The sequence below is a fragment of the Aphelocoma coerulescens genome, chromosome 5 (assembly GCF_041296385.1).
Source record: "Aphelocoma coerulescens isolate FSJ_1873_10779 chromosome 5, UR_Acoe_1.0, whole genome shotgun sequence".
NCBI classification, from domain to species: Eukaryota; Metazoa; Chordata; class Aves; order Passeriformes; family Corvidae; genus Aphelocoma; species Aphelocoma coerulescens.
The window spans coordinates 60,541,917-60,556,328 of NC_091019.1; the positions used below are offsets into that span (position 1 = coordinate 60,541,917).

The following is a 14,412-nucleotide window of genomic DNA, read 5'->3' on the forward strand; positions in this document are numbered from 1 at the left end:
TGAGCACCACTATCACCCTTTCTGGCAGAGCTTCCTGAGGCAGCTTCTCTTCCTGCCACGATCCATTCTCTGCAGCAGGATGTAGGAGGATGGATGGTGCTTTAGTAACGAGTGCTCCTCAAAAAAGGTAGGAAGGAAGACTTGACCAGGAGACACAGCTGAACAGAAACCATGCTGGTAAGATAAATATCCATCTTTCGCTGGTGTTAAGACAAGCCTGCAGCACTACAGTTTTCATGATTGTCACCAGATAAGGGAGAGAGATGGAAACATCAGCTGCAGACATCCAGAGTGTGATCCGGACTGCAGTGCATTTCCCACGGAGCCGAGAGCCTCGGGCCCAGCAGTGCCAGGGGAAGGCAGGTCAGAGGCACCAGGGTGGGATCTGCCCACAGGGACTCCACTCCTGACCCCTGCTCACATGGCACTGCAAGAACTGATCTATCTGCAAGAGAGGACCTGCCTGCTGACATTTCAGGGCACACAGGGCTGCAGCTCCAGCTTTATTCACATAGCAACGACTGTTCAAGGGTGGGATTTGAGCCATGAAAGTCAGACTGCTGCACGGTGACCTTTAATTTACCCAGTGAATGTTAAGCAAATTACATTAAATTAAATTCAGTCAAAGCAGATGCTAGCTTATTTATTAAAAAGCTCAGCTTTCTTTCTTTCAACTGGTTTTAGAGACCAGCAGCTCTTGGGAGCAGACCTTCAGTCTAACTTAGTCAGGCAAGAGCAGCTCCACAGAGATGGCCAGAGGGACTCTCCTGCAGCGACACCAGCCTAAAGAAGACCTGGCTGTCCCTAGGGATGCAGAGCAACAGCTCAGGAGCACAGCATCTTTGCCTCCTTGCCCCACACACCTCCTACCTGCCCCAGGTCTTCTCCCTTCTTCCACAAAAACCACACTGGACTCACAGCGGAAGACGATTCTTCACTGCCAGTGTTGCCTTCTACTGTCATATCTTTTAAGAAATCTATGAATTGATTAATATAAAGAAGTATTTACTCTGTTTCAGAAAACCAGTACTGCTCTGCAAATATATAACTTGTCATTAACTGTTGATAGGGTTGGGTAAGGGAGTTTGTATACAGCAACATGGTCACGTTCACAATCCAGGTTGGAAACATTTCTTTCTGTCAGTTGCAGCATGATGAGACAAAAAATGCTCCTGTACTCAAATAATCAACAGGCACACTTCTTTTCACCTGTCACCCTCCCTGTCCTTCAATCTGCTCTTTTTCAGCAGTATGCCTAAAAGCAGTCACATAAATAAGAGATGTGCTGCTTTCAGCCACATAGGCTTCATGCACAGTCTGTTTTGTCTCTTTTCTTTTGTTCTCTGGAAACATTACTCTCATTAATTTCATTCTCCAACTATGATCCACCAAAATAAAAATAAATTCAAGTAGGAATCCAAAGTGGATATTGCTGGGTTATGGGTCAATGTAAACTGACCAGACCCAATGCCAAAAAGTAAGGATTGTTCGATTACATTTGCCAACCATAGACAGCTTCTTTCATTATTCACACAGTTTGAAGACCAAAGATTTGCTGAGAACAAGACACAGTCCATGTTCCCTGGAAGTAGATGGAGCTAGTAGCCATCATCTTCATCCATATCACAGCCATAATCTGAAACACACAAAGACAAGTACATATAAAAATACAAATATTCAGGGTAGATGGAAGACACAATGGAAGTATTGCTTCTTGAAGTTCACCATCTGCCTCCTACGTAACTACATGGTAAGTTTTGCCTTAGGCAAGCATTTAAAAAACCATCTATTTTCTTAGGGCTAAATAAGTTCTTTCATGTACTTCCCTCAATGAAATAAAATTATTTTTAAGCATGTATGTGTAAATATCTCTTCTCGCTTGTCACTAGACCCTCATTTAGGAGTACTTGGCACATGTATATATGAAATACTTGGTTTAATTTAGAGGCTAAGGTGATTAAGCCTGATTGTCACAAGTAACTTGGCACACAGTGGCTGATAAGCAGCAGAATTACATTTACAAGTAGGCACATTTTTCACTAGACACAGGCACCAAGGAAAAATCTGGTTTGTTTATGTTATTCATGGATTTATGAGCTGAAATTGCAAGGGTTCAGAGATAGCTCAGAGTTCCCATCAACATCAAAAGAGTCGTGGAACAAATCCTGACCAATGCATCTGACTCGGATCTCCCTTATCTACTTACTTCTAGACTTAAAATTTTTGCCCAGATTTTTTAATCCAGTTTTGTTTTCTTAAACAATGCTGAGTGCAAAGACTGTGTGCTGTGTGTCAGAAGGCAGGTCTGTACGTTTCTAATGCACCAGTTTCTCTTCTGTGTGCTTCTGAATGCACTGACACTGATATTTTCTGTTGTACAGATGAACCTATGGATAATTATTACATATGAGCCCTGAGGAAAGTTAAACTTTATATTCCAAATTCAATAAAGGGAAACATCTCACCCAAAGAGACAAGAAAAAGCTTGGAAGCAGAATTAAGTGCAATCTATAATGATTTGTGCAGAATGGGTGAAGTTCACCATCTGTAATTCATGCAGTTATTCCAGGCAGACAGGTCTAAAATCCATGGAGAAAGCAGCTAGGAAAGAGTTATTTGTTGCAGTGAGCAGCTCTGCACACCTGCATTTGGATTCTGGGAATACTCCTTTCCTTTTTATTTTTATTTTCATTTTTACCTCTAATTTTTCAGCTGTTGTCCAGACCAGACAGGGAGCAGTGGAATGTTCTCAGAATGGTTCAAAAATAGTAACATTTACAAAGAAAAAAAACTCAGTGACCTTTATTCTATTTTTGTGGGGGGTTTATTAATAAACGTAGACCCACCCTCCCCCACATGGGTGCCTTTTCTTGGGAACGTTATTCTAATAATAAAAGCAGGCAACAAACTGTTTTTCCTATGGTTCAGCAATTATTTTCCAGCAGAGAAATCAATCTAAAAGCAACAGACACTTTTGTGAAATGTATACACATTGTCCACAAAAGCTAAATGAATAGTGCTGGAAATGTTTTTGCAGTAAATAACATTTCAGTAGGAAACTTATTCCCATCTTGAGTCTTTGCAACCCATAATTAGCAGCTCTCATTTAAAAAATAATTTTGTGTATTTTCAAAGCTTAACTTCTAAAGGGAAGTTTTTAATATAGGATAAATGTGGATGTGTCCAGCTAGGAAAAACCACAGCGGAGAGGAGACCGCCTTTTCCTGCCAGCAAAGAAATCTAATTAAACCAGTGGCTTTGTGGGTAACCCAAAGAAATTAGCACATATCTGTGTACCACACATGCACCACCAATGCCATTCCTGCACTTGGGGAACAACTGCTTCTTCCTAACATTTTCCCCAGAAACTGATTTGTTCTGTTTTGAGCTGGACAGACACATCCCCAGGGCTCACAGACAACCTGGACACCACTGCAGCCTCCACTGAGGAGGCAGAAGGAGCAGGGGGGGGAGGCTCAGGAGGCAGTGAGCTCCAGACAACGCTAACAGAGGGGTTACTGAACCCCTAACTTCTCAGATCCACATTAATAAACCTAATCCTGGAAAGCACCTCACACTTTAGTTTGTTCTTGAGAAGGCCTCTGAGCCTAAAGCTTGAGGTGCAAAGTTTTCTCAGGAGGAGTCTCTAAGGTCAGGTTTCAGACAAGGGTGATTCCAGGCTTCCCACAGGAATGGGCAATGCTGAAAAGGCAGCAGGAGCTCGGGGACAGGGACAAGCAAGGGAACCCTGTGTGTCCCCAGCCCTGCAAGAACAAAGCCCACAGCACCAGGAGATGGTAACCCCAGCTCACCATTTCCTCCCATTAACTGCAAGGCGCTCATGCAGTGATCTTCATCTTCTTCTACCTCTTCCTCTTCCACCTCTTCATCATGGTTGTAAGCTACTGGGCCACTCTCCACAAGCACAGCTGCTGGCTTTTCTACATCAGAGGCTTCAGCCTGTGCAGCTGGAAAGGAAACCTGCATAAAAGAAGAGAGAACAGTAGAGCAGCCGTTCCTTTGGTCCAATATTTGCATAAAACTTTAGCAGCTTTTGAACAATAGGGACAGGAGAGACAGAAGCTCATGTCCAGTGCTACAGGTTCAGCTGTTCTAACGAAAGTCTGAATGAAAGTTGGGCAAAACCACCCATTTTTCACTTAGTCCAGAACCAGGCAACTGAAATATCCAGTAATGGTAACAGCAGAACAAGGATTCTCTGGCAAGCACAAGAGGAGAAGAAATCTGGGAGCGAAGGCTCCTCAGTAGAGCTCTGTGGGAAAACTTACAAACCTCTCCCACAGTGTGCTCAACTCACATCAGGCCTATTACAAAATAACAACGTTATTGACAATTTAATGATAGCAAAAATGTACCCTTCAAATCAGAAAAAGCCCAACATGTATTAGTTTTGACAGCTCTGGTTGGATTTATTTGGCGGCGCAATGAGCTGTGGAACAAATAGCACTCTGTAGACAGCACTTAATGTGATGGCAGAGCACTCAGTTGATAATACACACTGGCACCTGTAACATTACCTATGGAATTCATCAGAATAATGATCTCCAAACACTAACTTGGGCATCAATCATTGACAGGACCTGTTCCGTACGTGTTCGTCCCCAGCTGCTCCAACGTTAGGCAGGACACAGCATGGAGGGAAAGAAAGGGCAACATCACAAGGGAATAGAGGTGAATTTGGAGTAGGTCATACTGTCTTTGGTTCACTAAGGAGAGATCTGGGAACAGGGCAGGAAGCAGCAACATGGCCTGTGCCAGCACAGCCCGGGCTCTGGTCTTTCTGATCATTCTTCTCACTTTCATGGTGTGCTCAGTCTGGAGCTCCACCTCCTTTTCTCATCCAGGGAAGAAACATCACAGGAGCTTTACCTCCATCAGCTTTATAATAGGATACTTTCTACATCCATTCTGTACTTGGGACTGTTTGGGGTTTTTTACACTAGAGCCTGTGGCACACAAAACCAGCCAATTAGTGGCAATTTGAAGAACCTTAAAGATTAACCATGAATGCTGCGTTGTCATGTTAAGAATTCCGAGAAGGGAATATTGACAGTACCTGTCACCAGTCAGCTGTTACCAGCACTGAGTCATCTCCCCTAGTAAGGAAGATGGAAAAGACTGGGACCACTTCCTTGGAAAGACAGTGGTGAGGTGCTTCTAAAAAGGAATGGTCCAAGGGTGACCAGAAAACCCCAACTCCTCTGGTCCATACCATGAGAAAAGTGCTACAGTGCTTTAGGTTTTAAACTGCAGTACATAACTATGTATTGCTGCATGTTCTCCAATTCCATTGGCAGCAAGTTCTGATAAAGTGTTGTAGTTTATTTGTATTTATTTATTTATTTGTAAATGTATTTACTTGGGATGCAGTAGCTCCCAGAATCCCTGTAACTCCAGGCACTTTAGAGATACAACATAAGAGAAAATCCCTGTACCAGAAAGTTGACAGTCTAATTATTTAGCCATCAAAGCTGTTCCTGAACTTGTCATATACCATGACAGTCAACCTAAAGAATCTGCCTGAGTTTTTCAAAGTCACCTAAGGGTTTGCTCCAATAGCTCATTAATAGGGCAAAAGACACCCATTAATTTTAACAGAAAATCAAGTATTTAGATACTCAGATCAGTCAAAGACAGGTTTTCATGACTTTTTAATGCTCAAATTAATAATATTATTTAGAGGAACTTCCCTCCAGTTTATATTTCCTACCACTGCTTTTGCCTCTAGAGTGATCAAATTGAGTCCATCTTGGTATTAGCAGAAATAGATACAACAGTCTGAGACAAATCAGCTTCATAATATACATCAATTTATATGTTTAAAAGTATCCATCTGCTCTGAAAAAGTGGGTGAATATAAAGGAGCTACAATTGAGTCGTTATTTTTTAAAATTGCACCATGCTAATTAAAATGTGACCTTTTTCTAATTATCATGTCCACTTCCAGACTGCTGTACTTCTAAAAATGTGCAGAGTTTTCTAATGAGCATAGAATAAGAAGTGAAAATGTATTTCCCTAGGCAGGATATCAAACTGTTTCTGAAAATCAATGGCTTTTTTGTCATTTTAAAAATAAGGCAGTCAAACAACACCTTTAAATAGAACTTCCTGAATTCACTTCCAGACGTCCTGGACTAGAGTTTGGCACTTAGCTTTATGTTTGAATGGGCAATTGTCAAAGATGTTAAACTACCCAAGGGAACTGGTTCACTTTCAGAAGGGTGTCAGTGTCACACATTCATGGGGAAGAGGGACAAATTCCTTTGGTATACTGAATTTTTAGATATGCAGTAGACAGTTTGCTGTACACAAAATACCTGTGAATACTCTGTACAGTGTGAAAATAATAGTGAAAGAAAGCAGCTATTGTTGTTATCTGGTTTCACTATCTGATAATAATCCCGATCCCTTTGGGAGGTGCACAAAGCCACCCAAGCAGAGCTTCTGGCAGTGGCCAGTTACCAGCACTAACTTTCCTGTGGCACTATCACATTTTCAAAGTAAACAAACAAAGCAAAGAGTAAGCCAGGCTGTACAGGGTAAGCTCTTTCCACACTGGTCTCTGACAGAAGCCCAGCCCAGCCCCGGGGTCAGCTCAGGCTGCACAAAAGTGGAGTTTTGCATCCTTCTCTGTGAGGACAGTCCACAGGCACGAGCTCTGCCCTCTCCTACCCCTCCTGATCACTTATTTGACATGGACCTTTTTAGATGCTTGCAGGGAGTTTTCTCTTTTTTGCTGTCCAACGAAGCATTAGGAGGCTGTGCTAATGCTCCTAATGAATAAATAAGGACAAGTCTGGGTTAGAAAACGGCCAATCTCAGCTTTGCAGAGTTCACAGTAACCAACTCTTGGCCTGATCAGAGAGACAAGACTCATTTCTTTTACCCTTATCTACTGCATGACCAGAGCCAGGCTGAGAACAGCTTGTGGGAATTTCCAAACTCAACCTGTTGCACCAGGAGAAGTGCTGGACTTTTCATACCTGTTCTGTGGCAGCCTTCTTAGCAAACTGGGTTGAAATCAAGGGTCTTAATCTGTGAAGAAGGAAAGAAAAAATGCTGAACATCAGAAAAGCTGCTCAAGAGTTTGACACAGAGTATTCAGAATCCAAACAGTGAAAGCACTTTGCTAGTGTTATGTTGTGCAATTACTTTTTTAATGCTTTAGGATAAAGAGCAGAAAGCCACAAATGCCACGACAATTAACACACACATTCCCTTGGAAGTGTCTGTCCCAGTTCAAGGTAATAATAAAAGATACCAGCACAGTAGCAAAACCTCATCTCAAACCGCAGCCCCTGCTTCTCCACAAGGTCTTTGAAATGGCTGGGTTTGTCACATTTTACAAAAATCAAAAGAAAACAGATTTTTGGAAGAATGCAGACACGGCAAGACTGGGTCACACTCAGATTACCTAGCACTGGTCTGCAACTGCTTCCCTGTATCTGATGATACATAGAGGATACCAGTAAGATTATGCATGCAGGATACCATAATCATCACAGACAAGATTTTAACCCCCAGCTACAGAAATCATCAAAAAAAACCCCAGGGGCCCTGCATACCTTGAATAAGAAATGACAGAAATTGAACATAAACATTTTTAAAAACTCTGCAACAGATGTGAAAGAGATCTGCATATTTGGGGAGAAGAGCTGGATCAGTATAACTTCACGGCAAACTGTAAAATATTATTACTTCTGAAAAACATTTCATAGTCTGTTGTTTCCTTACTGCCATGAAGGCTGTTCTCAATCCATCATTTAGTGTTACTTTCTGGTTTCTCCTGCTCATCTAGATGTATCTAGTCACGAAGAGGATGACTTGCTTTCTACAGAAACACTGCTCAGACAGCTCCTCAAGCACATCTTTTAACGAAGTCTAGGCAAACAACTTAATGAATACCAATTTATGCCTCCAGAGATACAGTCTTTTATGATAAGCAGAATTTTACTCTCATTTTTCTCTTAGTCATTCCTCCTTGTTAACACACAGAAACTTGTTGTTTTCCTGCTTATTTATTTATTTCAAATAATCACCAGGAGGAAACAAAACCCCAGAGAATGAGCAGGGGAGACTCAGATCATTATCTCCAGTGGTGAACACTATATTAAAATACAACATATTGGCTAAGCTCCAAAATGGTTCAAAAACTGGTCATCTCTGAAATGCTTTGCAGGACCCAAAAGGCATTTCAGCAACTCAAGTAATTCAAGGTGCCTCCTCACAGTAGATCAAAACAAAAAGAAGCCAAGGGAATGTTTCAGGAGCTACACCACGGAAGAATCCAGAATACATTATTCTGCTACAGATACTTCTTGTCATATTACATAATTATAAAAAAATTTAAGAAAGAGATTCTCTTGACCTACATAAATATCTATTACTTACAAATCCTGGTGGACTTCTGGCCTCAGAGAGAATGTATTTGAGGGCATGGACATGCTCCTCCCTATGTGCCCAGCCTTCTCTTTCCATTATCTAACCCCAAGTGTAGTTTTCACCTTTAAATGCCATCTAGTCCAACCCCCCTGCAAGAGCAGGGACACCTTCAACTTGACCAGGTTGCTCAGAGCCCTGTGCAGCCTGACCTTGAATGTTTCCAGGGATGGGGAATCCAACACTTCTCTGGGCCTGTGCCAGTGCCTCACCACCCTCATAATAAAGAAATTTCCTCCTTAATTCCTGAAATTTGAGACTACCTACCTACTTTCAATCACTGTTTTCCAAAAAAACACCCTGTTTAGATGCTTACAAACATATGGATGCAGCAAAGCCAAAAGGTTGCACAGCTGAAGGATTCTAATTACCAAACAAGATGTGTTTCATTGACAGGACTGAAAAACACCCAACACTGGTAAGAAATGAAGGACTTTTATTTTAAATCCATACTCATGATTATTGCAATTAACATTGTACCAAAGATAGCACCTTTTCCCTCCTGCTACCCAAAGACATCAGACCTCCCTGGAGCACCCTGAAAATATTTCCTCCCCCCAATTAAAATCAAGCTGTTGAGTAAGACTCACAAGGTAATCAGAAACTGCTGACATTTCTTTTAGAGCAAATTATACATGTGCTCACACAGTGAAGAAAACAATCACAGCTACAGGAAGCAGAGAGTAAACATTCCAGTTTCATTTTAATTAAAATGGTCCCCTAATGAAAATAAAAAGATTCCCGCTTATGAAAAGCCTATTTGCAAAAACTTTAGTGTTACATCCAAGAGCCCTTCTATACCATCTCTCAGCAGTGAGGGACTCTCCCACCCAAACTGAAATTAAAGCTGTATTTCTGTTCCATGAGAGCTGCTCACAACGCACACGTCTTTGCTTCCTTACTACAAATACAGCACTGCCATCTGATTTGGGCAATACAGTTTCTCTCCCAGATTAATATAAAATGCACACCAAAGCAGTGGGGTGGATCCTGCTCCTGCCATGGATGGTCAGCACCCGCTGTAGGCCAGATTCCACTCGTCACCTGGGTGGAACAGCCTGGCCCACTGTCCCTCCATACGATCTGCTCCCTAAAACACGAGTCACAATACTGGAAAAAGGTAAAACCATCACAGTGAGAGACAAAAACTTACTTCCCTTCCGAAATAATGGCTTTGATTCAAATTACAGCTGTAAAAAGTTATAAATATATAACCCCCTTGGCTCTCCTTATGCTTAGGGAGAACCCTACTATTACTGTACAAAACCATTTAAGAAGGTTTTATAGTCGGGGTGTTGTTTTGTTTCTTAAATGCCCCAATGTCCTGACCTCCTTAAACCAGAGCAGCTGCTGCCACACCAACCATATGGAGCAATAAATTACTGGCTGCCATGACTACAGATACAGGCTCCTTCTGCTGTCTGGCTGCACCTCAGAGGGTGGAAAAAATGTGTCTTCGTGGAAGAGCATGACTGCTTTTGAGGCTGGATAGGTCTGAGTATTAATGATCAAAAAGGCACCTTGAAAAAACAAGTAATTGAAGTATCTTATCCAGCTTTCACTGGGCATGACTCAACCTCATCTGTAAAAGGCTACCAAGGGACACACACGCACATATACACTACAGAAGAAAGATCCTGTCCATGAAAGTCCAGACTGAATTAGAGGTTCACAAGCTCCATAAATAGTAACATCCTACATTAAGGTACAATTCCATATATACTGAAGTGAAAACAGCATCTATTTAAAATGTAGTGTTGTGACTGGAAAATAATGGGGCTCCTGGTCTTCCAAAGTGTGTCAGTTGTCACTCACTATTTCTGGTGATTTCTAGTTTGGGGCATTTTCCTTATGAACTTTGCAAATTAACACAGTACCTTGTGGGAGGGAGTAACAGAACAAGCAACTTTCTAAACAGCAGTGTGATCCATAAAAGGGGATAAAAAGATTTCACACAGCCCCAAGTGTTACATCCACACTTCAAACTACTTCAAAAATTATGCAGATCTACTAATGCTCATGTCAGCCAACGCACATAACACTGGAAACAGATTATCTTGACATGTTTGTGACAAAAACTAATGGCATGGTACAAGGCATCAGAGGCTGCTCCCTGCCAAATCTGCTCCGCTCTCAGCTGAGATGTGCACGATAACGTCTGGGTTTGTCCTCCAGCTTAACAATTTAAAAGCAGATTCAATATAACAGCTCCTGACAGGGCTGGAGATCACACAGACTGAACTTTCAAAGCGTTTTTCTCTGAAAAACAAGCTGGCTGTGACAAACAACAGTTTTTATTTTGCTTATTATTTAATAACAAAAGATTACACAGCACAGTACATAAAGGAGAAAGAGCAGTGAGAGGTAATAAACCCACTTCACTTGCATCAGGCTGTTCATCCACCAAAAAGTTTGACAATACCATAACAATCTCCTCAGTGCAATTCTGCAAGTAATTTGGAAACTCACCCAAAGCTCTGTTTCTTACTGAATTTTAATTTAATCCACCCAAGTAGGGAACATCTTATTGCTGCTTACTGCCCATACTGATTTTATACACGGATGGTCCCAGAATACACAATGGGAAGCAGAGACTGAACAGAGCCCACAGCCACAAGCCTGCAGTGTAATTATGCAGGTCATCCAAGACAACTGCCCATGAAACCTATATATCCATGCACAGGCCTTTCATGTGCAGGGACAGAAAAAGCTACTGAGAAATGACTCAACAAGAGACAGGTCAGGTTCTTCATGCTGGCCAAGATCCTCCTCCCACCCGAGGCCAGATGGTTTTGCCTCAGGAGGTCAGTTTACCAGACATCTGTGTGAGAAGGAAATTAATACAAATGTTTATCCAGGCTAAGAGTGCCCTTTAATTAGGTACCGTCAATGTTATCCTTACCGGAAAGCTGGGAATTACCTCTCTGCAAGGATTTAAAGCTCTTCTTGGAAACACAACAGCATCAGGAGATACTGACCCACTGTCCGGCCATTGGGTCAGGACAAAGGGGCGACCCTCCTGGACTTGGATGACTGCCCTTTTCCAGAGGGCAAAACAAAGAGTGCAACGACAACCATAACCCTGGAGCACTTTGGGGTTTGCACATCCAGCTGTGCCTCCCACCATCTTCTACATCTGCTTCCAGCTGAGAGCCAGACGCTCACAGGAGCTGCTCCCTCTGCTCGAGAGGAAGCGGAGGCACACGGCCAAGGCCACGGCTGGCTGTGACACCCATGAACAGCAGCATGATGCCCTGAGGACAGAGGCTGGGGGTCAGGGTGGCACTATGCCACCCCAGAAGTCCAGATACAACCACGGAGAGCATCATGCTCAGCAGAATGATTAAGCATCCTTGATGCTCACACCTTGAAACCATCTGTGCCTGAATGTGAGGCAGAGGCAGGTGGTTTTGGCTTTCTCAGGATGAGGCTCTTCACCTGGTCCAGCTCACCATCACTGTGAAAGCCCCAAGGAGTTTCCCTGAATCACTTTCCCAAGTGACAGGGATGCAGAGACCCCAACTAAACATGTCCAAAGTGCAACAAGCTCAGCTCACACACAGTGAGATCCCTTTGGAGATGGCTCACACCAGTGCTGCCAGATGCACAGATGTGACTCACGGAGCAGCAGGCAGGGCCTGAACCCTCCTGCATGCTAGCAGAGACAGCTAAGCCAGTTTGTGCTAACTCTGCTCCAACATCCCTGCGTGAACTTCAACTCCACCAACAATCACTGCTTTCGTCCTGTTTCCGAGCAAGCAACACTCTGTAAAGAGCCATTTCAAGCAGGAAAAAAGCAAACTGTAGTGACAACAAAAAATAAAGTGAAATGAGGAATTGTTTCCTCTTCTGATTCCCACTCAGTCCTCTTTCATGCTGCATCAGAGGAGCTTGGCTTTTATCAGTGCAGCACCAGACAACACCGCACTGAGAACATCTTCAGTGCTAATGAGAGCAGCCTCTCCCAGCGAATGCCTGGAACTGAGCACTGAGGGACCAAAACTCACAGGAGAAAACTGGAAAAAAAGTAAGAATCTCTATCATTCACTACAGAATAGATTTACCAGTGAGGAACTAAGCACCTACATCACTCACCAATAGGCTTTTGAAAAGCAGGAACTTGGCTAGTGTGTCGTGAGCTGAACACCTATTTCAGGCTTTTCAGAGAGGGGCAGGGGCCATGACATCTGTCTTCAATAACCCAACTCAGAGCAGGCAATATTTTTCTGCATAGCTGCAGCACTCTTTCCTCAATTAGATGCTGGAAAAATAGCAACTTGCTGTTCTTCCCACTGACTAAACCAACAGATTTTCAACGGCAAAAATGAAAAGAATGACATCTAAGGCCACCTCTTTGGGACCAAATGAAATTATGCTCCTGCAGCAGATCCCAAACAATATCTGCACATATCTGCTTCTAAAGGAAATTGCTGCAGACCATGGGAAATTACAATTGCTTCAGGACAAGAAAGGCTGACTGATCTAATATTTCTGGTTGACACACCTTCTTCCTGGGTTTGTCAATAAAGAGACTGATGAGCTCATCTCTCCACAGGTCAGGAAAGTATTAGTTGAAAATATGCTATTCCTTTCACCATGGAAATTTTTCCAGATGAAATGATGGCAGCAAGGCAAATCTGCACCTTGCTGAGAAAAGCTACTTAAAATAAGGAACCTATGAAGCATTTTAATGAAGGTAAATGAGTAATCATAATGGTCTCAGTTAAGCAAGTCTAATGGCAGTGTCACTTTTAAAACATGGGCGTGAGACAACTCATGTGGTGACAATCCATATGTCTTAACCATCGTGTCGCGCCGTCTTTCAAATGGTAACAGTGCAGAATGCAACTGCTGTGGCAGGAAGAACCATTATTAGCAGATAAGGCAAATAAAAATAATTTTTAAATCGTGCCTGAAACTATAGTAACAAGAAATGAAATTTTAAAAGTTAAATGAACACATTATCATCTCAACAGAAGGATTATGCTATTGAAAAATTCTCAGCAGTAGCACTGCCATCTGTTTCTGGTGCAAATATATTTTTCTAGACTCAAGCAAGGAGTATTACAGATATTTGCTTTTAGACAAGTGTTTTGATCAATCTTAACCTCATGAAAACTTCAAATGAGGCAAAAGATAAAAAGAAAACACCTTAGTAACCTGCAGTCTCTGGGAACAATTCACTGAGGTTGTTATACCCAACGGTGATGCCAGATTGATCGCTGGATCTTCCCTGTTGGCATTACAAGGCAAAAATCATGCCAGACAAAAGAGTAATTCACTTCTTCCACACCTCTAGTAGCCTATACCACTGGGCAAATTCGGTTTCTCTCATCCAATTACGCAGACAAAACTAATATTTCAAAATTCAGGTAACTATAGATTCATACAAGTAATCCATCAAGGAATAAAGATGGATGACTGATTTTTTTTTTTCATTGTGTCTGGTCTATTATACATTAAAGAGCAATTTCACTGGCAGCCATCTGGAAATCAATGTATTCCAAGCTTTATTTTATGATTACTAACATTCCCCTTCGTAACTCATTTCTAATTATAAGCAATAAATCACTCCTTCTTGCTTGTAATTTATAACAGCCAATTATGGCAAACCTCTTATTTAAATAGCGAATCTCACTGTAAAACATCACATATTTCGAGGTATGCACAGAACATCTAATCAGGCAGCTGAATGGTAGAACGATGATTTAACGTGGGTTTTGCAGCCACCAAGGAGACACAAGTGGAAGAATCCACTCTCTCCAGTGCCCTGTGCACACCAGAACTTTTCAAAACTGAAAGCAGGGGTCTCATCTGCCTGACTTAATGTGGAAGAGATTTACATGCAGCAATAAGTGAGCCAGGACACAACTCAGGGAAGGCTGGTGTCAAGGATTCCCTTTACTGTGTCAGGAAATGAATAAAGAGGTTATGGCAGAAGAAGCTGTAGGT

At 42.2% G+C, this 14,412-nt stretch overlaps 1 protein-coding gene across 5 annotated transcripts in view; it reads right to left on the minus strand.

Moving 5' to 3' along the window:
* Positions 1-558: 558 nt before the first annotated feature.
* Positions 559-14,412, minus strand: part of BRF1 (BRF1 general transcription factor IIIB subunit) — a 171,266-nt gene continuing 157,412 nt past the window's right edge. For all 5 annotated transcript variants that reach the window (XM_069018460.1, XM_069018459.1, XM_069018462.1 and 2 more), the window contains 3 exons: positions 7,005-7,056; positions 3,813-3,981; positions 559-1,636 (listed from right to left, as the gene is read on the minus strand). In XM_069018460.1, coding sequence (XP_068874561.1) covers positions 1,599-1,636; positions 3,813-3,981; positions 7,005-7,056 — 259 coding nt within the window. In that variant the 3' untranslated portion in view covers positions 559-1,598. The remainder of the gene's footprint in view (positions 1,637-3,812; positions 3,982-7,004; positions 7,057-14,412) is intronic.